The sequence below is a fragment of the Nyctereutes procyonoides genome, unplaced genomic scaffold (genome assembly GCF_905146905.1).
Source record: "Nyctereutes procyonoides isolate TBG_1078 unplaced genomic scaffold, NYPRO_anot_genome, whole genome shotgun sequence".
Lineage (NCBI taxonomy): Eukaryota > Metazoa > Chordata > Mammalia > Carnivora > Canidae > Nyctereutes > Nyctereutes procyonoides.
The window spans coordinates 23,324,389-23,347,034 of record NW_026575120.1 but is presented as its reverse complement, the minus strand read 5'-3'; the positions used below and the strand labels follow the sequence as shown (position 1 = coordinate 23,347,034).

The 22,646-nt window shown below is 49.5% G+C and overlaps 1 protein-coding gene and 1 pseudogene across 3 annotated transcripts in view; one reads left to right on the top strand and one right to left on the bottom strand.

Moving 5' to 3' along the window:
- Positions 1–22,646, top strand: part of DPP6 (dipeptidyl peptidase like 6) — an 821,668-nt gene that overhangs the window by 774,049 nt on the left and 24,973 nt on the right. For all 3 annotated transcript variants that reach the window (XM_055334558.1, XM_055334556.1, XM_055334557.1), the window contains one exon: positions 12,863–12,910. In XM_055334558.1, the coding sequence (XP_055190533.1) occupies positions 12,863–12,910 (48 nt within the window). The remainder of the gene's footprint in view (positions 1–12,862; positions 12,911–22,646) is intronic.
- LOC129516089 (swi5-dependent recombination DNA repair protein 1 homolog) lies at positions 9,049–9,879 on the bottom strand (annotated as a pseudogene).

The window sequence follows — 22,646 nt, the reverse complement described above, 5'->3', positions numbered from 1 at the left end:
GAACTGAGCCTTCAAATAAAAATAATGTGCAGCTGGGGGGCTGGTATTGCAGAGAGAACATCTGTTCGGTCACACTTTAACAACACAGCTACTAAAGCAGGAGAAAGTTAATTAAAAGTGTCACTCATGTGGCTGTTCAAATTACATTTTCTACTTCTTCTCCACAGAGCATTCACGGATGTGTTAGAAAGTATTTTGTTGTGGTGTTCTACATCATTAATTTTGTTTAAGTTAGTCTAAATTGCTCACTGACATGACAAAGTCGAGGAAATTGGGGGGAAGAGATTTTATTTTTATAGTTTTTAAAAATTGAGTTTTAGTAACACACTGTGGGTCAGTGTGGACAACACACACTCATATGCATGCATGTGAGAACATACACACACGCATGCACAGATACATGTGCATACGTACAGGTGTGCACACTCCCACACATGCATAGGTGCATATAGATGCACATGTATACATACAGGTGGGCACAGTCATGCACATGCAAGCTCACGCACATACGTGCAGATTCACATACACACAAATGCACACACATGTGCTCATGTACATATACACAGATGCACATGCATGCATACAAGTGCATACAGATGCACATGCATACATGTAGATGTGCACGCACTCATGCATGCACACAATGCTCACATGCACACACACAAAATTCACTTTGTTTTTGTAAAAGTATCACTGCTCTTTCTCTTCTCTCCCCAGTGTTGTTGATGTTTTCTAGAACAATGATTACCCAAGTTCCAACATCTGTGTTCGTTTCCTTTTCTCACTTCTTTTTCTGCCGTTACCATCCCAAAGCAAAGAATGACTTTTATATTCAAAAATTCCCCAAGAGATCTTTATGTTTTAATAAATGTGTTAACATTTATGAATGGTAACATTTAAAAAAACATTAAAAAAACATATTAAACATTAAAAAAATGTTTAGTCAAAGGTGCTCCATTTGCTGGGAGCCTGATGTGCCATGCTCCTGAAAACCTTGCCCTCCAGGGCTTGGGCTTTAGCTTGCTGAAATGGTATATGCTCACAAAGACAATAATTCAAGGAGAAAGCAGTCAGTATAATAAAAGCAGTAAAATAATTATTAAATAATTCACAGGGGCATCTGGGTGGCTCAGTGGTTGAGCGTCTGCCTTTGGCCCAGGCCATGATCCTGGGATCCAGGGATCGAGTCCGGCATCGGGCTCCCTGCATGGAGCCTGCTTCTCCTTCTGCCTGTGTTTCTGCCTCTTTCTCTGTGTCTCTCATGAATAAATAACTAAAATCTTTAATAACAATAATAATTCACAAAATTGAGGACTTCTAGCTGGAGGATGTCGGGAATATTTTTAGATGAATAGAATGTTGGGGCAGAAGGAAGGTTAGAGATCCTCTAATCCCAGCATTTTATAATGTGTTTTAAGCCACAGGGTCCTTTATTCAAAAGGAAGCTCACTTGGATGTCCAGCATGGAATTAGCAGTCCTTAAGAGGCTCTCAGGAACTCCCTTTGAAAACCTCAGATCTAGTTCTGTTGCCTTATTTTGCAGATTAAATAAAAGTGGGGGCGAAAAGGTTAAGTCACAAGAAGAGTCCACTTGAAGGAAATAAAAACCAGTGGTAGCGAGAGCCTGTGTGTAACAGCATGGGAAGTGTGCTTGGCTTACTCAACTCGACATTTTGGAAGTATCTCTGTGCAAGACACTTGTAACACCGGCCTTCCTCAGATACTGAATAGCTCTAAACTTATCCAATGAGAGGACAAGTGCTTGGGAGACTCTCAAATGCCCCTTAGAATATGATCTTTCTGTGGCAGATGCCTAAGAAATCTAGAACCCTTTCCTTGCTAATAGGCTAGGCTATGGACAGTTGACGCAGCTGACAAACTTGCAATTCCTTCATTACAGAATTTAGCTCTAGATTATCTTTTTCACTTTCTAAAAACCAAAGCTAGTCTTTAAGACAGACAACTGGCAACTTTGGGGTCATTCAAAAGAACGTGCCACAGCCTCTGAACTGAGTCCACCCGGCTTCACAAGTTCCCAGGGGATGCATCCCATCAATGAATTCTGCATCCATCATTTAACCAGAAAATATCAGCTGGCCACTTACTGTGAATAAGACACTGTACATGTCCCTCCATGGGATATGAAGTTGTGTGTAAGAGAGTTTCCTAAATGCCAAATATAGAAGAAGAGATGAGACATAGGTATTCCGTTGGCGCTTGGATCAGAACGTAATCTGAGCTTTCGCTGAAACTCATCACGGGACCTCTGGAATCACAATGAGATGACAAGCATTGACAATCAGTCTGAGAGATGTCGTGGTACCCAGAGCTGCCGTGGGGATCCTGGCTCAGCTAAGCTGGGCACAAATGCAACAGCCCCTGTACACTGCCTCGTGTTTCCCATAGTTTGGCTACTCTGGCAAAACTAACAAAGCTGAGCTCCTTCCTTCGTACTTGGTAATCTGTGAATTATGCCAAACCTCTCAAACCTTCACCCAAGCTTCATGCCCACAGGGCATATAAAGGATGCTATGTCTTCAACACAGGTGATCCCTGAAACCTGAAGCTGTCTGACTCAACCACCGCGAGACACTAGCTGAATTTCGAGCCCTTGTGTCAGACACCAGCCCTGAGTGTCACTCCGTCTCCAGAGCAAGAGTTTACACATGACCGTGAAAAGTTAACATGACATGTTTCTCCGTCGTTTGCGAGTTGATTTCTGTGAACCCCACTGAGCAATGCCACGTAGGCTGCAGCATGGAAGTGTGATCTCTTCCGAGGTCCCAGGACACACAAAATTCAGCTGAAGCAAAACCCAATGCTGTGGGGCATGGCAGGCAGGCCCTTGAACACCAGGTTTGCCATGTGAGCGATGGCAAGCTTTCAAAATCAAGCGGCAGCAAAATCTGTGTGCAGCATGGAAGTGCTTCTTGAGGACAAATATTTTGATATTGTAATCATCTGCGGTGGCGCTGGGAGTTTGGCCACCCCCCCCCCATTTGTCAGTACGATGGTGTCACCTCAGTGCATGAACTCTGTGTGTCGGGCTTGCACAATGCGTGAGCTGGCAGAGAAAGAGATGCGGATTTCGGGCCCCCGCCTGCCAGAGCCTTCCTCTCACTCACCCTGCTGGCGGCTGTTCTCCAAGGCCACCAACGAGAACTCACAAGAGGCGCGGGGAGGTGGCGGCGCTGCCCCAGCCCTATTGTCCGCACGCCATGGGTTTAGCCCTGCTTGGAAATTATCTGTCACATAAACATCCTCCGAAGAGGTAGAGGAGAGGGATGAAGACCAGCACGGTCTCTGTGAATTTTTCCACTTATTCTGATGACTTTTTCCTTTTCCGGTGTTGTGTCCTTTTTAATTACTTCGTTTCAATCTGCGAGCGTCTCCTTTGCCCCACCTGGGCCAGCAGGTGTAAATTAACATTCTGACGGGAATGGCCCTGAAAACCAGAAACACAAACCTGGAGATGGTTCTGGTTGCAAGTCTGTGCTGCGTGATTCACATCTTTACCTTTTGTAATTTGAATGTTCTGCCTCTGGCTGCACGAACAGTATATAATCAAAACTACCATCCGTGTTGCTTGCAAATTCCCTTGCTTTGATTTATTTATTTCCCCTTAGGAACAATCTACATTTGGGAGTCATGTATCTAACTTAAGCCACAATGGTCCCTGTCCCTCCCCGAAGTTTCTTAAGAGCCCAGTGTTGTTTTTGTGGCGGTTGTGTCTTTGTGAGCAAAGGCTGAACGAATAGAACTAGCCTGCCCTGGCTGCGAGCACACGGCCCTGCACCTAGCTTTGAAGATCAGCACTCTTGGGGCTTGTCCCAAGGGCCTGCCAGGCAAGACACGGCTTACCTACCAAGGACTTCAGAAATATCAGGACAGGACAAAGAGAACCATCATAAATGTGTCTGTGTACATACACACATGCCCCGTGCGCGGGCGTGAGCATCTGGCAACAGGCATGCAATAGACATGCACGTACAGACGAGGATTTTGACTATTTCCCCCAGGCACAGAGAGGAATTTATGGTGAAATCTAACTGTATGGTTTCAAAAGTATGTCCTGTGTCCCCATACGAGGCAGAACTGGCCAGACCCCGGAAGGGTTGGCTGAGAAGGAGCAGAGAAGTGATCCTCACTCTCCTCTGCTCTCCTTGGCTTCCACTTCAGGCTGGAGATAGACTTTCCTTCACGGGTCTGATTCCCCCTCTGCTAACTGTCCCTGTCCGCACGTCAGAGGGAGGCTCCTGTCTGTAGTTCCTACCTCGAGAACAGGGCATGCCAGCCTCACAGAGTGCCAGGAAACTGAGGCAGGGTCTCTCCAGCACTCCGCACAGTGCCCGGCTGATAGGAGGAGCCCACAAGTGCTGGCAGCTGCCTCCGTTACTCTTGCTAAGAGCAGACCTTGACAAGCCTGTCTTCTGCACATGAGACCCAGAAAGGAAGAGTTGCAGGTGCACAGCTGGAACCACGAAGCGACCGGGGCACAGCTGTGCCCAGAGCAGGCTTCCCGAACATGTCCCTATGCGTGGGAGTCAGCTTGCCAACCTGTGAACCACGCGCCTCCTGGTGCTCGTGCTTCCTGTGCAGCATCAAAGCACATTTTGGAGCGTATCTGTCTTATGTGTGTATACTGGACTCTGAGTCCCTGACGGCAAGTGCTTTGTCTGTCCCTGACTATTTCCCCCAGACCTGGCAGCATGCCCCGCACGTGGTGGCACCCCTATATATGTTTGCTGAATTGAGTTACATGCAGAGTTAAGAGACCATGAACAGGAGGTCAGAAGCATAGCAGTTGAGCAGAGTCCTCTAAGGTTCTGGCTGCCTGTAAAGCAGAGAGCTAAGACTTTCCAGATTTCTGTCACCCGGCCTGTGTGCAGATAACAGAGAGACAGTGCCTTCCAGGCAGCAGTGACTACATAGCCAGAGCTTCATATTGCACAAAGCAACTCATTTAATCAGTGAGCTGCTGGCTGAATGTGCATTAGATTTTTCAGAAGAAGAGGAAAGAAAATGTGTGTAAAATTTCAGTGAAACCCTTCTTAAGGTTCATTAGTAAAACCATTCTTGTTTAAAATGGGCTGAAGGATGGCACCTGGGTGGCTCAGAGGTTGAGCGTCTGCCTTCAGCTCAGAACGTGATCCTGGGGTCCTGGGATCGAGTCCCACATTGGGCTCCCCACAGGGAGCCTGCTTCTCCCTCTGCCTGTGTCTCTGCCTCCCTCTGTGTGTCTCTCATGATTAAATATATAAAATCAATCAATAAATAAATAAAATGAATGGGTGTAAGGATCTCCCTTTTACCTATAAGCACTCCCAAAATCATGCATATGCTGTGTTTTTGGTGTGTCCCTTCTTTTCTAAAAGAAATATTAGGTAAACACTAACCCAGGCCTGATCAAAATACATAAAGTCTAAATATTTTATTCCAAATTGAGAATCTCCTACTTTTTCTTTATTTCTTATGAGAAATTTCTTTGTAATGTAGGTGTTTTCCTAAATTATCTATCACAGAAATCTGAAAACCATGTGGGTCATCTTAAAACGCACATAGAGCAGTGTTTCTGGACCACCGGGCCAGGGCAGCCAGCATGATGGCAGTTGGAGGAAGAGAGCCCGGCTCCTGGGTCACAGATGGCTGCCGGCACAGGGCCACCTGGCTCCCAGGAGAGGGGCTGACCTTCGGATGGGATCTGGAAGGTTGGAGGGGATTAGTTTAGAATCAATAGGTTTAAATTATACATAGGGGCTGCTCTTTAACTTCTGTGTTCTCTTGACATATAATTTTTTTCTGTTTTGTTTCTGTTGGGCTATCCTAAAGAATATTCGATATTATAGTAGTGGTGCCTGTGGCATGACTGTGATGTGGCTCTCGAGGAGGAGAACACAGTGCAGACCCAGTAGATGGAGACAGCTACCCTTGGCACTTAGAGAAAAGGTGGGGTGGGGGGGGTGGCTAAGTACCCACAGAGGGACGAGGACCTGAATTATAAAACACAGGGATGCAGCATGGTCTTAAGAGAGCCTTCCGTAGCTGATTTAAATTTGCTGCCTTGATCTGTCATGGCCAAGTATGTGCTTACCAGGTCTTTGTTCATCAGCCGTTAATCCACTCAGCAAACATGCTGTATACGGTGCTGACTCCCAAATTCTGAATAGGCATAGGGGGTGGGGGGGAGACACAGATTGCCAGCCCAAGGATTTCAGGGAGAGTGTATGTGTGCCTGTCTGTCTGTCTGTCCGCTGTTTGTCGGGGGTGTGGTGGGAGCCTGGCAGGAGCAGTTGCATTTTTTTACAATTACAGTTCAGTATGACAGCTGCTACCGTTGGTGCTAAGGGCACTTTTCTGAGTGACTTTTCGAAAGAACACCAGAGAAGCATCTGCAGTGACTTGGTAAAGAGATGAACTCTTAAATGGCATAGGGACGAGCGACAGTGCAACTGTAGCAAACAAAGGGCAGGAAAGGGTGGATTGCAGGCGCACACAATCACACCCATATAGTCACACGTGCAGTCACACCCACATGCACACACAGTCACACACGCACACAGTCTGAGCCATACACACACAATCACACACACACTCACACTCATGCAATCACCACACAGTCACGCACATACACAGTCACACACACACACACACACAGTCACACCCACACAATCGCCAGTCACGCATGCACACAATTACAGCCAATCACACCTACACACATAATCACACCCACACAGTCACAGGCACACAGTCATACACAATCACAGTCACACCCACACGTAGACACACAACACAGCCACGCCCACAGTCACAATCACTGTCACACACACATGATCACACCCACATGCAAATGAAAATGTCAAATAAACATGAAAAGATATCCCACTTCACTCAAAATTCAAAAACTTTAATTAAATAAATACCAAGATAGAGTAACTGCCCGTCAGAGTGGACAAAAACAAATATTTTTCTAAGTTCTAATATAGGACTCCCCCCCCTTACACCATAAGTTAGAAAGCACGGAGACAGTATGTATGGGTGCTGGAGGGGGTGGACCGCTGTTCCCAGTGTCTCACATACACCCCACCCCCTGGAGACCCTCTCACCACCATGTAACCCTCAGCTCCCCCTCATGGAAGCTCCCCTCAACTCCGCTGGCTGAAGGCACGAGAGCCAGCATAAACAACAGCCGGGCCTGGACGTTTTAGGGGCCCCCCTGCGTCTCCCTTGCTCAGTTCCTTTCTGGGGTGAGCCAGTATGTTCCAGACGAGGGCGGCAGCTCCAGCCTGGATCCCAGAACGAGGACGCCACACAGCCAAGAACCCAGTGGGACTGCAGCTGACACGCTCACCAGGATGTAACGTTAACAAGAAATAAACTTCCATTGTTTTTAAGCACTGAATGCAGGGGTTTTGTGTTTGAAACCTCAAGCATGTCTAGTGAAAGCTGACCATGAGACCTCTTAACAAAGCAACTGCATTGCTGGGAACTCACTTAACTGGCAGACGCAGTCTTAGCTGAGTGCAAAGACTTGAGTAAGAGGGTTTTCTGCAAAAAAAAGGGGGGCTTCTGCAATATCATTTATTTATGGTAACAAAAAGGAAAGGAAAACAGCCTAAACTTCCATCAGTGGAGAGGGCACCAAATAAATGATAATTTGTCCACATAAGAATATTATACATCTGGTAAAAATAGTTTCACAGCTTTTTAAAATTACTTATATAATTGTAATATTACAGCATTTACCATTCTGCGATTTTGTATTTTCGTGCAGCATGATATTTTACAGTTCTGTCCACATCAATAGGTGTGTATTTGCTCACTCGTGTGCCTTGTGATCTTATCTTCTCTGTGGGGAAGGCGCTGCATCAGCCTGCCCCCTCCTGCTCACAGCAAGCCGGCCACTGTTGCTCATAGTTGCTGCTCAGAACAGTCTACAAGCGTGCCTCCTCGTGTGCGTGCGTGGGCCTCTCTCTGCAGCGTTCCAGGCCTGGAGCTGTCGGGCCATGCAGCAGCGTCGTCAACAATCAGAGCTGCGCCGACTCATGCCCCAAACACTTGCTACCTCACACGCTGCCATATGGCTCCATCCCTGGCTGCTGTATTACACCGTATGTGGCATAGACAGGATTATGAATGTGTACCCTGTAGCAGAATTACCTTTTAAATGTGCAAGGAGGTACCAAGGGCTACCTTTAAGGTAAAAGTTGCCTCTGGGAAGGGAGCAGGCTCTGATCAGGAAAGGATGGGCAGGTGCCCTCAAGTCTGTGGTTTATGTTTCTTTTTTTTTTTTTTAAAGGGATGCCTGGGTGGCTCAGCGGTTGAGCACCTGCCCCTGGCTCAGGGCGTGATCCTGCAGTCTCAGGATCGACTCCCACATCAGGCTCCCTGCATGGAGGCTGCTTCTCCCTCTGCCTAACATCTCCGCATCTCTCTCTCTCTCTCTCTCTCTCTCTCTCTCTCTCTCTCTCTCTCTCTCTCTTTTTGGGGGGGACATATAAATAAGTTTAATTACCTACTACACCATTCAGATGGAAATGTAGGGTAAATGGATAGAAACAAAGGTCATAAACTTAGGAGACCGGCAGGCATTTTTAGACAACTTTAGGTTTACACATTCACCAGACTGAACTAATTCTTAACATTTAAAATAAAACTTTAAAACATTTTTACCACAATAAACAAAATAATGTATTAAAATTGACTTCCAGAAATGACCCAATTACTTTATAAACATGATTTAATTTTCTTCACATTTCTTTAAATGTCAAGTTTTCTCTGGCAAATTTATTCAAAATACTAAATTTTCATTTTAGAACTGATTTTACATTGCAGAGTGCCCTAAATTGACATTCATCAAGACACCTTTCTCTAAGCCCTAATGGTTTCTACCTTCCTTTTAAGATGTATTAAGTAAACTTGTAATTCTCAAAAATATTCTGGAGAAAAAATGAATTTAATATGAATTTAATATGAATATTTATTTTATTTTATTATATTATATTATTATATTATTATATTATATTATTTAATATGAATATTTAATATGAATTAAACACCCATAAATTCTTCTTCATTTCTGTTATAGTGTAGCAATTTATCATCTAACCCACAGTGGTCTATCAACTGAGTAAGGCTGAGTTTCTTGTTTTCCTCAGACATAGCTCACCGCAACTCATAAAGCAACAGCTGGCTACAGCTTCTCCACTTCTGTATTCACAACTGTAACTGAGACAGATCATTCTTTGATCTATACATTTTGACCAGTTTTAGCCTCCGAAGAAGATCTTTTTCTCAATCTGCTTCACCAATTTTGCTCTTTCTTCACTTAATCCTTGTTTGGAAAGATCCTCATTCACAAAGTCACTCTGGAGATCACTGCGTAACTATCGAGATTTAGATTCACAAGCACTAATACTCTTGAAGGTATTTTTCAAACATGTTCTTTCTTTCAATTGATTATGTGTTTAAAATTTTCTTGAAATTCCTAAGTTTTCCTCTATTGAAGATTCCTCAGGAAAAGTCTGATCGTTTTCTTCATTCTCTACTTTAACACATTTTACCGCACTATAACAGGAATTAAATGAAAATCTAGTTTTCCTTAATTGTTCTCTAAGTGTTGCACTCATTGGTTGTTTTCTTGAACTACTTGGACAGGGAGATGGTAGACTGGCACAGGCCCGTGGAGTGCTAGGTGAAATCACGGCTGGGTCGATGGGCTTTCCATCTTGAAAATGAAATCTTGGTTTACTTCTTGAACCCTATAAAGCTGTGTGACTAGAACCAATGACCACTGAGTCCTAAGGAACAAGGAACAGGAACACAGATAAATGTACGCCCGTCTGTGTCATTTAAGCAGCGAACTGACCCTTCCTCCACCATCTCCCAGAGTGCTGAAAACACCTCTCTCTGTGTGTCTTTCATGAATAAATAAATACAATCTTTTAAAAAATCAAAAAATTAAAAAATTAAATAATTTTTTAAAAAACGGGGGTTGGTGGGATGCCTGGGTGGCTCAGCGGTTTAGCTCCTGCCTTCGGCCAGGGCATGATCCTGGAGTCCTGGGATCGAGTCCCACATCGGGCTCCCTGCATGGAGCCTACTTCTCCCTCTGCCTGTGTCTCTGCCTCTGTGTGTGTGTGTGTCATGAATAAATAAATAAAATCTTTAAAAACAAAACAAAACAAAAAACTAAGGCAACAGGGTGCAACCTTAAGATTTGCTAAAGCTTCCAATTTACATGCAAGTGTTTTTATGTTATTTGAATCTATTCATTTAAAACATCTACTTACGTGTAAATACGACCATGTACACATGGAGAAGCAGCGTAAGACATTTCAGACACATTTAGGTTGCTTCTGGGAAGCGAGGGTCAGAAGGGTGTTGCATGTGTAACTTTATTCCTTTCGTTAGTGTTTGCATTTTTTTTTAGAAACATATATCAAGTTCATGAATTAAAAATTGAGGAGGGATGAGTTTCGAGTGTATGGATGAGATGAAAGAGTTCAAACTCTCAGAACCTGTGTTTTCTCATCTGTAAAATATGGTTAGAAGCATCTACTTTGTAGGGCTGCTGTAAGGGTTATGATTTATTCATATTAAACATCTTGCAGAGCACCTTTACATAGTAGGCACTAAATAAATAATAATTGTTTACATTATTAATAAAAATGTAGAATACGCTGTTTGCAAATTTACCCACTCTGAAATGTACAGAGAAAATAGATGCAATTTCTTTATTTCTCAATAAGTGATCTGTTCTTCCACATGAGCTTCCCACGGGGGTAAATGGATCTTCAAGCCAGGAAACTTAGTTTGATTCAATAATTTAAACCCACAGCCATGGTTTAAATCCTTTCAGTAACTGCTGTCTCTTTACATTTAAACACCTAGACTCTCAGATCACTGCTGCCCAGCCGCCCTGGGCAGCAGTAAATACAGCCGTAAATACACAGTCAGATTTAGCAAATGAAAATGCAAGACATCCCATTACATTCAATTCCAGGTAAACAACAAATAATTTTTTTTAAGTGCTAAGTCCCAAATATTGCACAGGACACATTTATACTAAAAAATAAAACCAACGAACCAACACTATGATGTTTATCTGAAATTTGAATGTAACTGAACATCCTGCATTTGATTTGGGGGATCCAATCTAGTGGGAGGATGGTGCAGGGGGAACAAGGGCCTCTGGGCCTCCTGGACTTTGGATGTACACTGGGCAGTTTCTGGGCGCATTCCCCAGGTGGTGGACAAGCTTGAGGTCCGTGGCTGGTGTGACCCACAGTCTGTCTCAGCTTAGCCGGGGCCTGCCTGAGCCAGCCCCATGTTGCTCCTCAATGGTGCTGAGGACCCTTTTGTCTTCCTGGCACATCCTCTTTGGGCCCTGGGCTGGGACCTGCACTCTGCAGCCACTGTGGCAGGGTCTTTTGGCCCTGAGTGTAGTGGGATCTATGGCAGGGTCCCTGGCTCTCAGTTGAACCGCTTGTCCTATGGCCCCAGAGAAGCACACAAGGACTTATGATGATCCCAGGGCAGCTAAACGCCAGCCATCCCTCTCCTCAGACAGGACATGTCCTGTAGCTCAGGTGTGGCTGCTCCAGTGAGCTCATAGGGTCCCAGGGTCCCCAGCCTGAAGCAGGGAGTGGGCAACACCCTGGCCACAGTGTCCCTGCCGTGGACCTATCTCCCTCTGCCCACCTGCCTCCTCTCTGCCTCCATTGTTGCCAGTCCCCCAGGCCAAGGGGCAGCCCCTCTGCTCCCCCCTAGATGCTCGGTGATCACCACTCAGCACTCACTCCGTGAATGTGTAATCAAGCACCAACTCTATTACAAACACCATCCAGATGCTAGAAATAATGACAGGAAGACCCCTCTTCTGGAGCTTACACTCTGATGCAGTTGAAGACGAGGAGCAAATACTGAAAATCCAAGTCACAAGGTCCCCGGAATGCGGCAGTGAGCGCTGCAAAGGGGGAAAGGAGTGGGGCAGGGAGGGGCTGGTAGCATGGCGGGGTCCGGCTAGGAGCTCTTTCCCGGGGGCTGGATGGAGGAAGCGTTTCAGTAGAGACCTGAATGAAGAAAAACAACAAGCATGCCAGTGTCGGGGGCAGAGGGAGCGGAAGGTGCCCTTCAGCACCTGCAGAAGTCTCGCTGACTGCAACAGGCTGCATTTGCAAAGCGGGCAGAGGGGAAGTCAGAGAGGTCACCTGCCTCAGATTATACTTCCAAAATGATACAAAAAATAACATGGAAAGCCCCTTTGGCTTTCTGGACTCTTGCTGGTGAGAATGAGGACATCGACCGACTGCAACCATGGAAGGAGGGCCAGTCTGCCTGGAGCTGTACCTTCCCTCACACCTCCGGGCCTTGGACCCCCCGATGGCCTCCGATCCGGGGAGCCGCAATCTGGCCTGACCTTGGAGGGACACGAAAACATGGACAAACGTTTGCAAAATGACCCTGCTAGGCTAGTAAGTGTTCCCAAAATGTTACAGGAGGCCCGCAGAGGGGACGACCTCTCTGGGCAGAACCAAGCGCGGGACTGGGCCACTTGAGCCACTCACTCAAACTCGATGCACTGCATGGGATCGGTGTCAGCACGGGGACTGTGGAGTGACGGGGCAGGTGGACCATGGAAGGCTCGGCGGGATGCCGTCTGTGGTATTTCAGCAGTGGGGATGTGGGGAGTTCAAACCGGGTTCAGGGCTAGATAGACAGCCTGCAACAACCCGCGGGGCCAACCTGGGTCCTGGGTCCGCAAGTGTGCAAGCCATAAGGAAGGCTTGGACTCTGCTGTGTTTCAACAGCATTAACGGAACTCTTTCTTTTCCTCTCTGGCTTCTCCTCTCTGCCCACCCAGGTCCTGGCGTCCCCACGGTGACCGTGCACAACACAACGGATAAGAAAAGTAAGTGCCTTTGCTCTTTTCTGAAATCTTCCCATCCCATGGGAGAAAGGAAGCCAAAGCTCTTTGAGGGAATCCGGCCTGCTTATTCCTATTTGGAGACTCAGAGATGGTGATGTCCCAGCGGCTCCCCCATGATCGCCGGTATCCATCAGTGTGATGGGCCCTCAGAGGCCAGCCGGTTGCCCCCACAGGTGCTGAGGCCCGGAGGCCACGATGGCCGGACAGGGCCCCACCTGCGGCCTGAGCAGAGCCCACGGCCCTGGCTGTGTAGCCTGGCTCTCCCCTGGGGGGCCAAGTCTCAGGCACCCCATGGGTGGGGGACCCCTTCAGGGCACAAAGGGCTTCACGTCCATGCCACTGCAGGGGTGAAACTCTCCAGAGTCTCTTGAGGACCTCCCAGCATATTTGTGCTTGAAGGGACCCCATGCAAGTTGACAGGCATCCTCGTGTATGTAGGCGGAGGATCAGAAATGACGTGTCTGGTCCCAGGCAGACTCTCAGGAAAGCTGAGAATAAAGAGAACGTGCCCTCTGTCTCTCCATTCCTTGGTCCTGTCCCCGAGGAACCCTCCCAACCCCCTGCTCCTTCCCACTAGGGTACCACATGCCCTGCCAGGACCCTGCTCTGTATCATGCCTCCAAACAAAAAGTCAGACCTCAGACCCCGATGGCAGGAGTGACTCTGCACATCCCTCCATTATAAAGGCAGCCAAGTGTCAGAGACTCTGGTTCCTGTCCCAGTGGTGGGGCTTCGAGCGCAGCGGTCATGGGGCAAAGTGTGGAAGACAGGGTCTCCACTGTTCTGGTTAAAAAGAGGTCAAAGGGTTCAAAAATACATAAAACAGACTGATTTAGGGAGACAGCATTTAGAGAATAATCCTAAATGATGACGATATTTCACAAAACTTATCAAATAATCACTAGAAATTCAAAAGTCAAAGATAACACCGGGAATTGATTTTAAAAATCACTTAAAATGCAAAAGTCCAAAAAAGGGATGTGAGATGGATACAAAACCCACTCTAAACACTCGCATGGCCATTGATGGGGAGGATGCCAGGAGCAGGCTGTGTCGGCCTTCCTGGGGTCCTCCTGGGGAGGGGGTTCTCTGGGTGCAGAGGTGCCCAGCCCAGGCCTCATCTCCAACACAAGTGGGGAGCTTTATAGGAGCCTGAGAGGTTTGGGGGTCTGGCCACGTGTCCAGTAGGCACAGGGTGTGTGACATGCGACTGTCTGGGCATCCCCCCTCCTGGCCACAGGCTGCCCACTCTTGTGGGGAGAAAGGCTTGGAGCATCATGGGGAGTCTGCCTGAGGGATCGGCCAGGACGCCCACCACAAGGCAGGTATCCACAGACACAGCCCAGCGTGCCGGCCCTCTCTGAAAAAGTGTTCATGCTGGAATCTCTTTAGCAGTGATTTTCACTCTGAAACATGGAACTATTTTGCCAAGCCTCAACTGGAGCATCTCTTTTCCTAAAGAAAACAGATACTATTCACTTAGAGGATTTGTTAAAACATAAGAGAACATAGATCATGGTGTAGATAGACAATGGGATTTTACTCAGCCATTCAAAAAGAATGAAATCTTGCCATTTGCAACCACGTGGATGGAACTAGAGGCTATTATGCTGAGAAAAATAAGTCAATCAGAGAAAGACAATTATTATATTATTTTACTCATGTGGGATTAAAGAAAAAAACCAGGATCATAGGGGAAGGGAGGGAAAAATAAAATAAGATGAAATCAGAGAGGGAGACAAACCATCAGAGACTCTTAACTCTGGGAACAAACTGAGGGTCACTGGATGGGGGACAGGGTCACTGGGTGATGGACATGGCGGAGGGCATGTGATGGGATGAGCACTGGGTGTGATGTCAGATTGATGAGTCCCTGACCTCTAGCTCTGAAACTAAAAAGAAAAAAAAAAAAAACAAGAGTATATAGATAATTTCCTGATATTTTATGAACTTTTTCTGTTCTTAAAAATCTGAATGGGATGTGTGGGCAGCAGCATTGTGTACCTGACAGTGTCCTGCTCTGGACACTGCCGTGTCACAGAGGGTGTCATTGTGGGGGAAAGCTGGGTGTGGGGTGCATGGAACTCTAGGCCTATTTTTGAAACTTCCTGGGAATTTAAAATTTATTTCAAAATAAAAAACCTTTAAAAAAAATCTCTAGTAAAAACACAAAACTAGCTCTAGATGATTCCCCCCCTGCCCCCCGCCCTTTTCTAAGAAAGTAGGTTTGGGTCTTCTTAAGAAAGCCGTGCACTTAAACACTGTCCCTTGCTTCTTTGGAGGATGCCGTTAGGATTTCTTCCGAGTCGGGTGATGCAGCGCCTGTTTCTGAGGAGGCTTTGTGGCTCGCAGCTGCGCTCAGGCCGGGATGCGATCACACCCCCCGGGGCTCCCGAGGCCAGGAGCCTGAGCCCAGGCACAGAGTCCACATCACGGCTTTTCCTCGGGCTCCCGTGGGGATGAAGACAAAGCAGGTTTATGTCTTAGATGCAGAACAACATCAATAAGACGTTTTGTTTGTTCTGTTTATAAACTGGGGCAACGTGTGTGTGGGTCCCCTGATCTGAAAGAGGGTCTGGGTACGACCGTGCCATGCGCCTCCCGCGGGCAACACAGGAGAGCTCTCTGTCTGGGCTGTTCCCCCTGATTCTGCAGAGAAACCAGACGACCCCCTTCTTGCCGCCGGGTTGGGGGATTAGCAGCACAAAAACCACCCCCCCCCCCCCCGCTCAGTCCTGAGACGCCAGCGGCTGTAGTTGTCTTTGGTGAGCCCCCTGACAAACCAGGCGTTTGCAGACACATTTCAATGTTTGGGGTTCAAGGGCCACAGTCATAGGGGATTCCCAGGGGAGGGGAGCCCCATGGAACAAGGAACAGAAGTGCGCAGTTGGCACGGCGTGGGACATTCCGGTCTGACCATGACCCCGAAGGTGACCCCTTGTGCTCCATTCATCTCAGTGAAGTGCTGATAACCGGGAACTGGCCGACGTCTATACTGCGTGGCGACGCATGGCCTTCTTTCCTACCACACGTGTTTCACAAGCCTGCTCATGTGTGCTGTCGCGGTTGAGCCCCGGCCCTCCTGCTGACTCATTCGCACTCTGGGGAGATTTCACCCCTACTTCCCCGTTGCTGCATCTCTAGTTCTCACTGTGGCACAGAGTTTTCCAGAATACTGATGTAAGGCAGCACGCTAGACGCAGAACAATCCTGCAGCTGAGCTGCTGGTGGTGCCCAACACCCAAGAGGAGAAGAGGCCTGTGTCGGGGTCTGATTTACATCCAGACACGGTAGTGCGAGGGGAAACAGGGAGGCCTCCCCCCTACCCCCCGCAATGGTCCCTGCGGGGTCATCCTGCCTCTGCATCCCTGTGCATCCAGACATCACACCGCACAGAGGCTCCCCCTGAAGTGTGACAATCTCGTGTGTCTGCAAGGTCCCGGCCACACACTGGAACACCCTGACAACAGTTGCCCTCTGCACGTTCCCGGTCTGCCCCGACGGCTCTGCGGTCGTCACGCCCTCCCGGCTGCCCCAACGCTTGTCCTCTTGTCACTTCCACCCTCGAGGGGAGTCGTGATGCAAAATGGCCATGGGCCTGCTCTGCAGTGGAAAGACAGAGGGTAAAGCTCAGGGGGGCCCTGGTGACTGAGACAGCCCACGCAGGCTGGCTTCCTGTGAGGGCCGGCCACACAGCCCAACTCATTGCATCCCTCTCGCTGGTCACAGCTAGCTGCACAGTATCCCAGGAAACGGCTTCGATCCCAGCTCCTTGCCTTTCAGATGAACTCGGGGATCTGTTGCCACATGGTGACTGCCGCTAGGAGTGCCACCACTGGAATCTGAGGAGCTCCATGTATGGCCCCCAGGGCAGCACCCCACGGAAGGGTGATCTGTCACCACTCTGGAGCCTGCAAGTTCAAGATCGAAGTGTTGGTAGGGTGGGGGCTGTGCTCCGGTCCCACCCCCTCATAACCCCCCCAACACCCTACCCCCCACTTCTGGTGGCTACTGGAACTGTGGGCATCCTCGGTGTGTACAAACATCACTGTTCCTCTTCCCACGGCCTCCCCATGTGCGTCTCTGAGCCCAAACTTTCCCTTTTTATAAGGACACCACTCATACTGGATTAGGGCCCCTCATGGCCTTAGCTAAACGTGTTTCTTCTGCAAAAACCCTAACTCCAAATACAGTCGCCGTCACAGGTCCTGGGTGTGGGGATGTCAGCATCCTTGGGGGACATGGTTCGACCCACAGCACAGCAAAACAAGGGTCTATGATTCACTCACATGAAGTCCAGGTCATGAGATCCTGGGAGGGAGCTGGGGATGCAATTTCCTTCTAGACCATGGCCCATCACCTTCACATCTGCTTCTGGCTGTGTGGACAGGAAGAAAGAAAAAGAAGATTCTGTGGGATTTTTTTGTACTAAGGCCTTGCAGTGGTATGCATTGTTTCCACTGGTCAGAATTCCCTCGTGGGGACCCACCTAGATGCAGGAGAAGCCGTGAAGGAAGGGACAGGCCGGTGAGTGCCAGGCGTCACTGTCACAGGGAGAAGGAGGGTCTAGGATGCAACTGGCTGCCTTTGCTAAGACCCTGAGAGGAGTGACTAAGTGCTTCATTATTGGCCATTTTGTATAAGTCACTCTGCAGAAGCGAGCCTGTCACATCGTCCCCTGTACCAACCCATGGTGGTGCTTTGCACAGGCCCCAGGCTGCAGACAGGTATCCTCGGTGCCAGAGGGGTCCCTATGAGGAGTGGGGAGGACCCGCCTGCCAGGGAGGGTCCTCTGACTATGACCGGGAGCACCAGTACCCAGCCTAATGGTGCAGGAATGCAGGAGGAGAGGTGTCATGGCACGGACCCCGCGGAGGGGAGCACTGAGGAGAGACATGTGCTTGTGGGGGCACAACCCTGGGGACCTGCCCCTACACCCCGAGAGCCCAGAATCTGCTGAGGGCACAGAGGACAGAAACGTCAAAACAGACCTAAACTGGGGGGAGAAGCCTTGGAGGCCTGTATTGGTTAGTGCGTGGTGTGGGCAGTGATATGAGTTCTAGATCTTTCTCAGACCAAGAGTCAAGGTTGGAAAGGCCTGAAAGGACTCGTGAGCCTTCATCTAATGCTCCGAGACAGTCGGTTGCCCTCTTTCAAATTTTGTAGATTTGAGATTTGGATTATTTTTGAGATTTTTTTTTTTAATTCCTCATGTTCCCAACTCTGCTGTAGGAATTCCCAGATTACAAGTGACCCCTGTTTGGAGGGGTAGGAAGGACACGGGGGCTGAGCAGTGGTTCTTTTAACTCACTGGGTGTCAGGCTGCTGTGCATGTGAAGGCTCTTCTCAGGAAAGGAAGGAAGCCTGTCTTGTTCTGGGAATCTGAGATTTGGATTTTAAAAAGGATGTTACGTAACAGCCAATGGAACCTTTTCGTTTTCAAGGCTGGAAGTGGGAGACCCTAGGAGGTGCGGGTCTCAGGCCAGGCACAGAGCTCCCGGGAGAAGTCTTCCTCCCGCCCAGAGTGGGCTCGTCTGTGAGGATGGTGTGTGATGAGCCTGACCCCATCCCCGTCCCCCGGGGCTCCCTCTGTCTGGGACACCTGTGGTCATCTCCATTCCCTGTGTCCTCAGCAGACACAGACCCCACAGCCTGGTGGTCTGATATGACACACATCCTCCAAGGGCTGTGGCGGGCCCATTGGGTACCATCCAATGGCGCATGATGAAGTTTCTTGCTCCTCACCAGTAACCCATGAGGGGAGCAACCCGGCTCCACTTCCAGATGACAAAACTGAGGCTCGGGTTGCAGGACACTGACAGCTAATGTAAGATTTCTTCTGGAATTCTGACACCTCAAGCAACCGTGACATCCACAGTGACCAGGCCAGCATTTATGAATCACTTGCCATGGGCCCACTTCATCCTCACGTGACACAGTCTACTGTCACCCCCATTGTGCAGTTAAGGAAACTGAGGCCACGTGTGCATGCACACACACACAGCTAGGAAGCCATGGGTCCAGTTTCCAGCCTGGCCCCATCTCTGGCCCACCATCCATTGGCCTTGCCATCAACATGGCAGATCCAGTTCTCCATCCTGTGCCCACACAGATGGCCAGGAGGCCGACAGCTGTGCCCCCAACGCTTGCCCCAGACGTCCTCTCACCCTGCACACCAGGCCACCTGACCCAGCTCTGGGTGAGTGCCTATCCCCTTCCCCACTCAGAGGACAAGAAGATGCTGCTTCTGTGGTCTTGAAGGACTGCACTCTGACATTTCACCTGCTGGTGATGGCCATTCACTGCCCCATCATTGTCGCCGGGCTGGGCATCCATGACTTTGAACATGATGGGGTAACCAACCCACCCCAGGGCTTCATACATGGAATCTGGCATGTGCCTCGTTATAGCAATGTACCAGATCTCATTGCCTCGTCCAGAACCCAGGCCTTGGCTCCCTGACCCCAACTACTTATCCCTGACTATGGGGGCGCCTCTCCCAGGCCCTGGGACACAGGACCTGGAGACCACTGTGCTGTCATCATTGTCTAAGTAACATGCTGACAACCGCAGATTCTCTGATCACTGCTCCGGAAATCAACCCCGGTTTAGTCAGCCTCTGCCCCAAGTCCCTAGTAGTGTTTGAACCCCATGCTGGGTTTCCATGGGGCAAACAGAGCCACTCAGCCACCTCATGTGTCAGGAAGGCAGCCAGGGCAGGAGGGCCCTCCGCGCCTCGGGAAGGTGGCTTTGGGAAAAACTGTGGGAAGCCTGTGCTCCTTGATGGTGACAGGCACAGATGATAGAGACTGCAGGGTGGCTACACATCGGGTGAAGAGGGGTCCCTGCAAGGTCAGGGGCCTGGCTCTGGGCGGATGGTCGCATCCATCCCGGCCCTGCTCGGAAATTCGAAATTACTGTTTCAGAATTCTTTGTCCTTTCTTCACTTCCCCTCTGACCCCAGAGCCACCCTGGGAATATTTGACTTCCTTCCCTTTAGAAAATCTTATCTACAAGCAGAGCCTGCGGGGTGTTCGCAGATGTGACTCTGAATTATTTAAAAGCTGTTTCCTTAAGAACGTAATTATGGCTGGGACCGCAGTATACTCGTCTGGTGCCCGGGTATTCAAACAACTTAGGTGCTGAGATAGGAAAACCAACAAAACCACAGTTAATACGCGGCTGGTTTTAACGTAGGGATGAGAGGGAGCGCAGCTCAGTTGTGCGGACGCCCCATCGGCAGCCACGGCGCCCCGACCGCCAGCCCCGCAGTGGCGGGAGCAAGTGCAAGTGTTGGTGGAAGCGGGTGTGACCAGTGTTCACAGGTGGCACCCCACGGCATATTCTTGACTGCGCACGTGGGGACCCCAAGTTCCCGGCTCCCCATGCCCGCTGCCTTACCAATGCTCAAGGGCAGGATTCTCTTCTTCCTCACACAGACTTTTATAAAGATGCAAAACCAGGTCCCTGCAGGTGACATCAAGGCGATCCTTTCTGGAGGTTAGACCAGACATGAGCTGCGTGGCACCCAGGGCCTTTGCTCATACAGGGTCCCCGCTGCCCTGGGGCCACGCCTGCCCCTCCTCGTCTTCTTCCTGAGTAGCTGCCCACGGACCATAGCCTCTTCTGTCGGCCGTGCATGCAGGTTGGGGGGGAGATGGCGGTCGGAGAGTTCAGGAGGTGTCCCCCAAGCATGAAGTGACCCGTCCCATCAAACCCTTAATTGTCCGTGTTTCTGGAAGTTCCTCTGGATCCCCAGGGCTCCGCACACAGGCAGCCTCTATGGGGGCAGGGGATCAGGTTTTCAGATGGATCACATTGGGCCAAGACATGGCATGTTGGGTGGGTGCGTACGCAGAGGGAGCGAAGCGCCGCGTGCCTTCCAGCCATCAGGGTTCCTGCCTGGCATCCTTCCTCGCTCCATCAGAGCTCGCTGCCACCCACCCACCGCTGCACCCCAAGCTAAATGGCGGTGTAGTTAATTGTGGGGAGGGGGCCGCATCGGCCCTGTTGACACACAGCCCTGGTCCTGAACAGAAGCCAGTGGCTGGGAGAGGCTAGAGGTCACTTCACCTAGAGGGACTCTGCCTTCAAGCTTCTTAAAGTCCTGCTAAAGACAAAAGCATATCTAGCAACATGAACAATTATTACCCAGACCCCGTGACACCAACTCTAACAGCTAGACGGTTGGTGTTCAGAGAAAGGACATCCAGGAGAGGAAGGAGTCCAGGGTCCATGCCGGTGTTGGCTTCTGTTAGATGCTGACCACATGTCCCCACATTCAACCAAGTGGAGGCTCCCCCAGTGCTGTGAACCAACACGGTCTGGGAACAGCCCGTGGGCCAGGCCGCTTCTGCCTGCGGGGACACAGCTGGGAAGCCAACCTCCGTGAGCGGGCCTCTGCTCCCATGGTCTCACTGTGTCCAGATATGATAATAGCTAATTCCACCAAATATTAGAGGGGGCTCACATTTAATTAAGGAGTGGCCATTTGTATGCTCCAGACTGGAGGTCCCCATGGCACCAAAGTCAAAAGAAGAGTCCTTCGGGAACATGCCAATCTTCTCTTATTTCCTCTGCTGAGCCCCTGCCTCCTTTGAATGCAATTATGGGAACAAATAAAATGGCTTAACTCAACTCCCCTGTGGGCCAGCCAGCTCTCTGCTGATAAAACCAGTTGTGTGGGCAATCATTAAATGAGAAATCTAATATTTAACTAAATTTAATAGTCTGTTGCTTTGGTGCCTCTGTGAAGGGTGGGATTTCAACAGAGAGGTGAGCTATTCAAACGCGGTCTGCAGGGTCTGTGCTCGATTAGCACACTCGGTGCTCCCGCTCGATGCCGGAGCTCCAGGCTCTGGAATCAGATAGGCTGCATGTTCTCCGTAACACCAGGCAGGCCCAACTCAGGGGGCAGCAGACCCGCACTGCAACCTATGTTTGAACTTTCTCCTTCAGGATCGGCCTTAGAGATCACTGAGTGATGTCAGAGATGCAAATGCAGCCGAATTGTGTTGGTTCTCTCTCATTTTGAGAGCTGCTGGTCCTGGTTGGCCTTGCCACCAGCAAACCTCCCCTGGTGGAGGGTGTCACCTGCACCCCAGGACCCAACACGTGGGGCTGCCTCTCGGTAGCAATGGGCCATCCTTGCTCCTATGCATGCCGGCTGACTCCCCTCATCCAGCTTGACCTACATTTGCACACCCCCAGCCCCTTACCAGTTTCCACCTGGGCTTGTATCACAGACACACAGGGAGGGAAGGATGGCGGGCTCTCCGAGGGTGGAGGCTTCAGGTGACCCCAGGAGATCTGTGCACGGGCTCCCACAGCACCAGTAAATTGCATCCTGACACGGGCATGAATTCAGTATTAACCTGTGTTTGTCACGAGTCCTTCAAGTACCGTCAGCTTGCCGTTGGTGTAACGGAAGTGTGCTTTGGTTCCGTTGTGGGTTGTCTTATGCGGGGAGCAGTGCGTGAGAGGCTTAGATTGCATCAACTCTTGCACCCCAGAGGCCTGAGTAGCCAAGAACCCCCAGGCTCCTGAAGGACCCAGGAGGAACCCCCTCTCCCAGTCCCTCCCAGCTTCTGGTCCAGCAGAGACCCTCGAGGGGCCATGGAAAAGGGGCCAGGTGGGAACAGGGAGAAAGACTGGAGTGGAAACCCAGACTCAGCTCCAGTGTAGGCACATCATTCCTGGAGTGTGGATCAGATTTCCA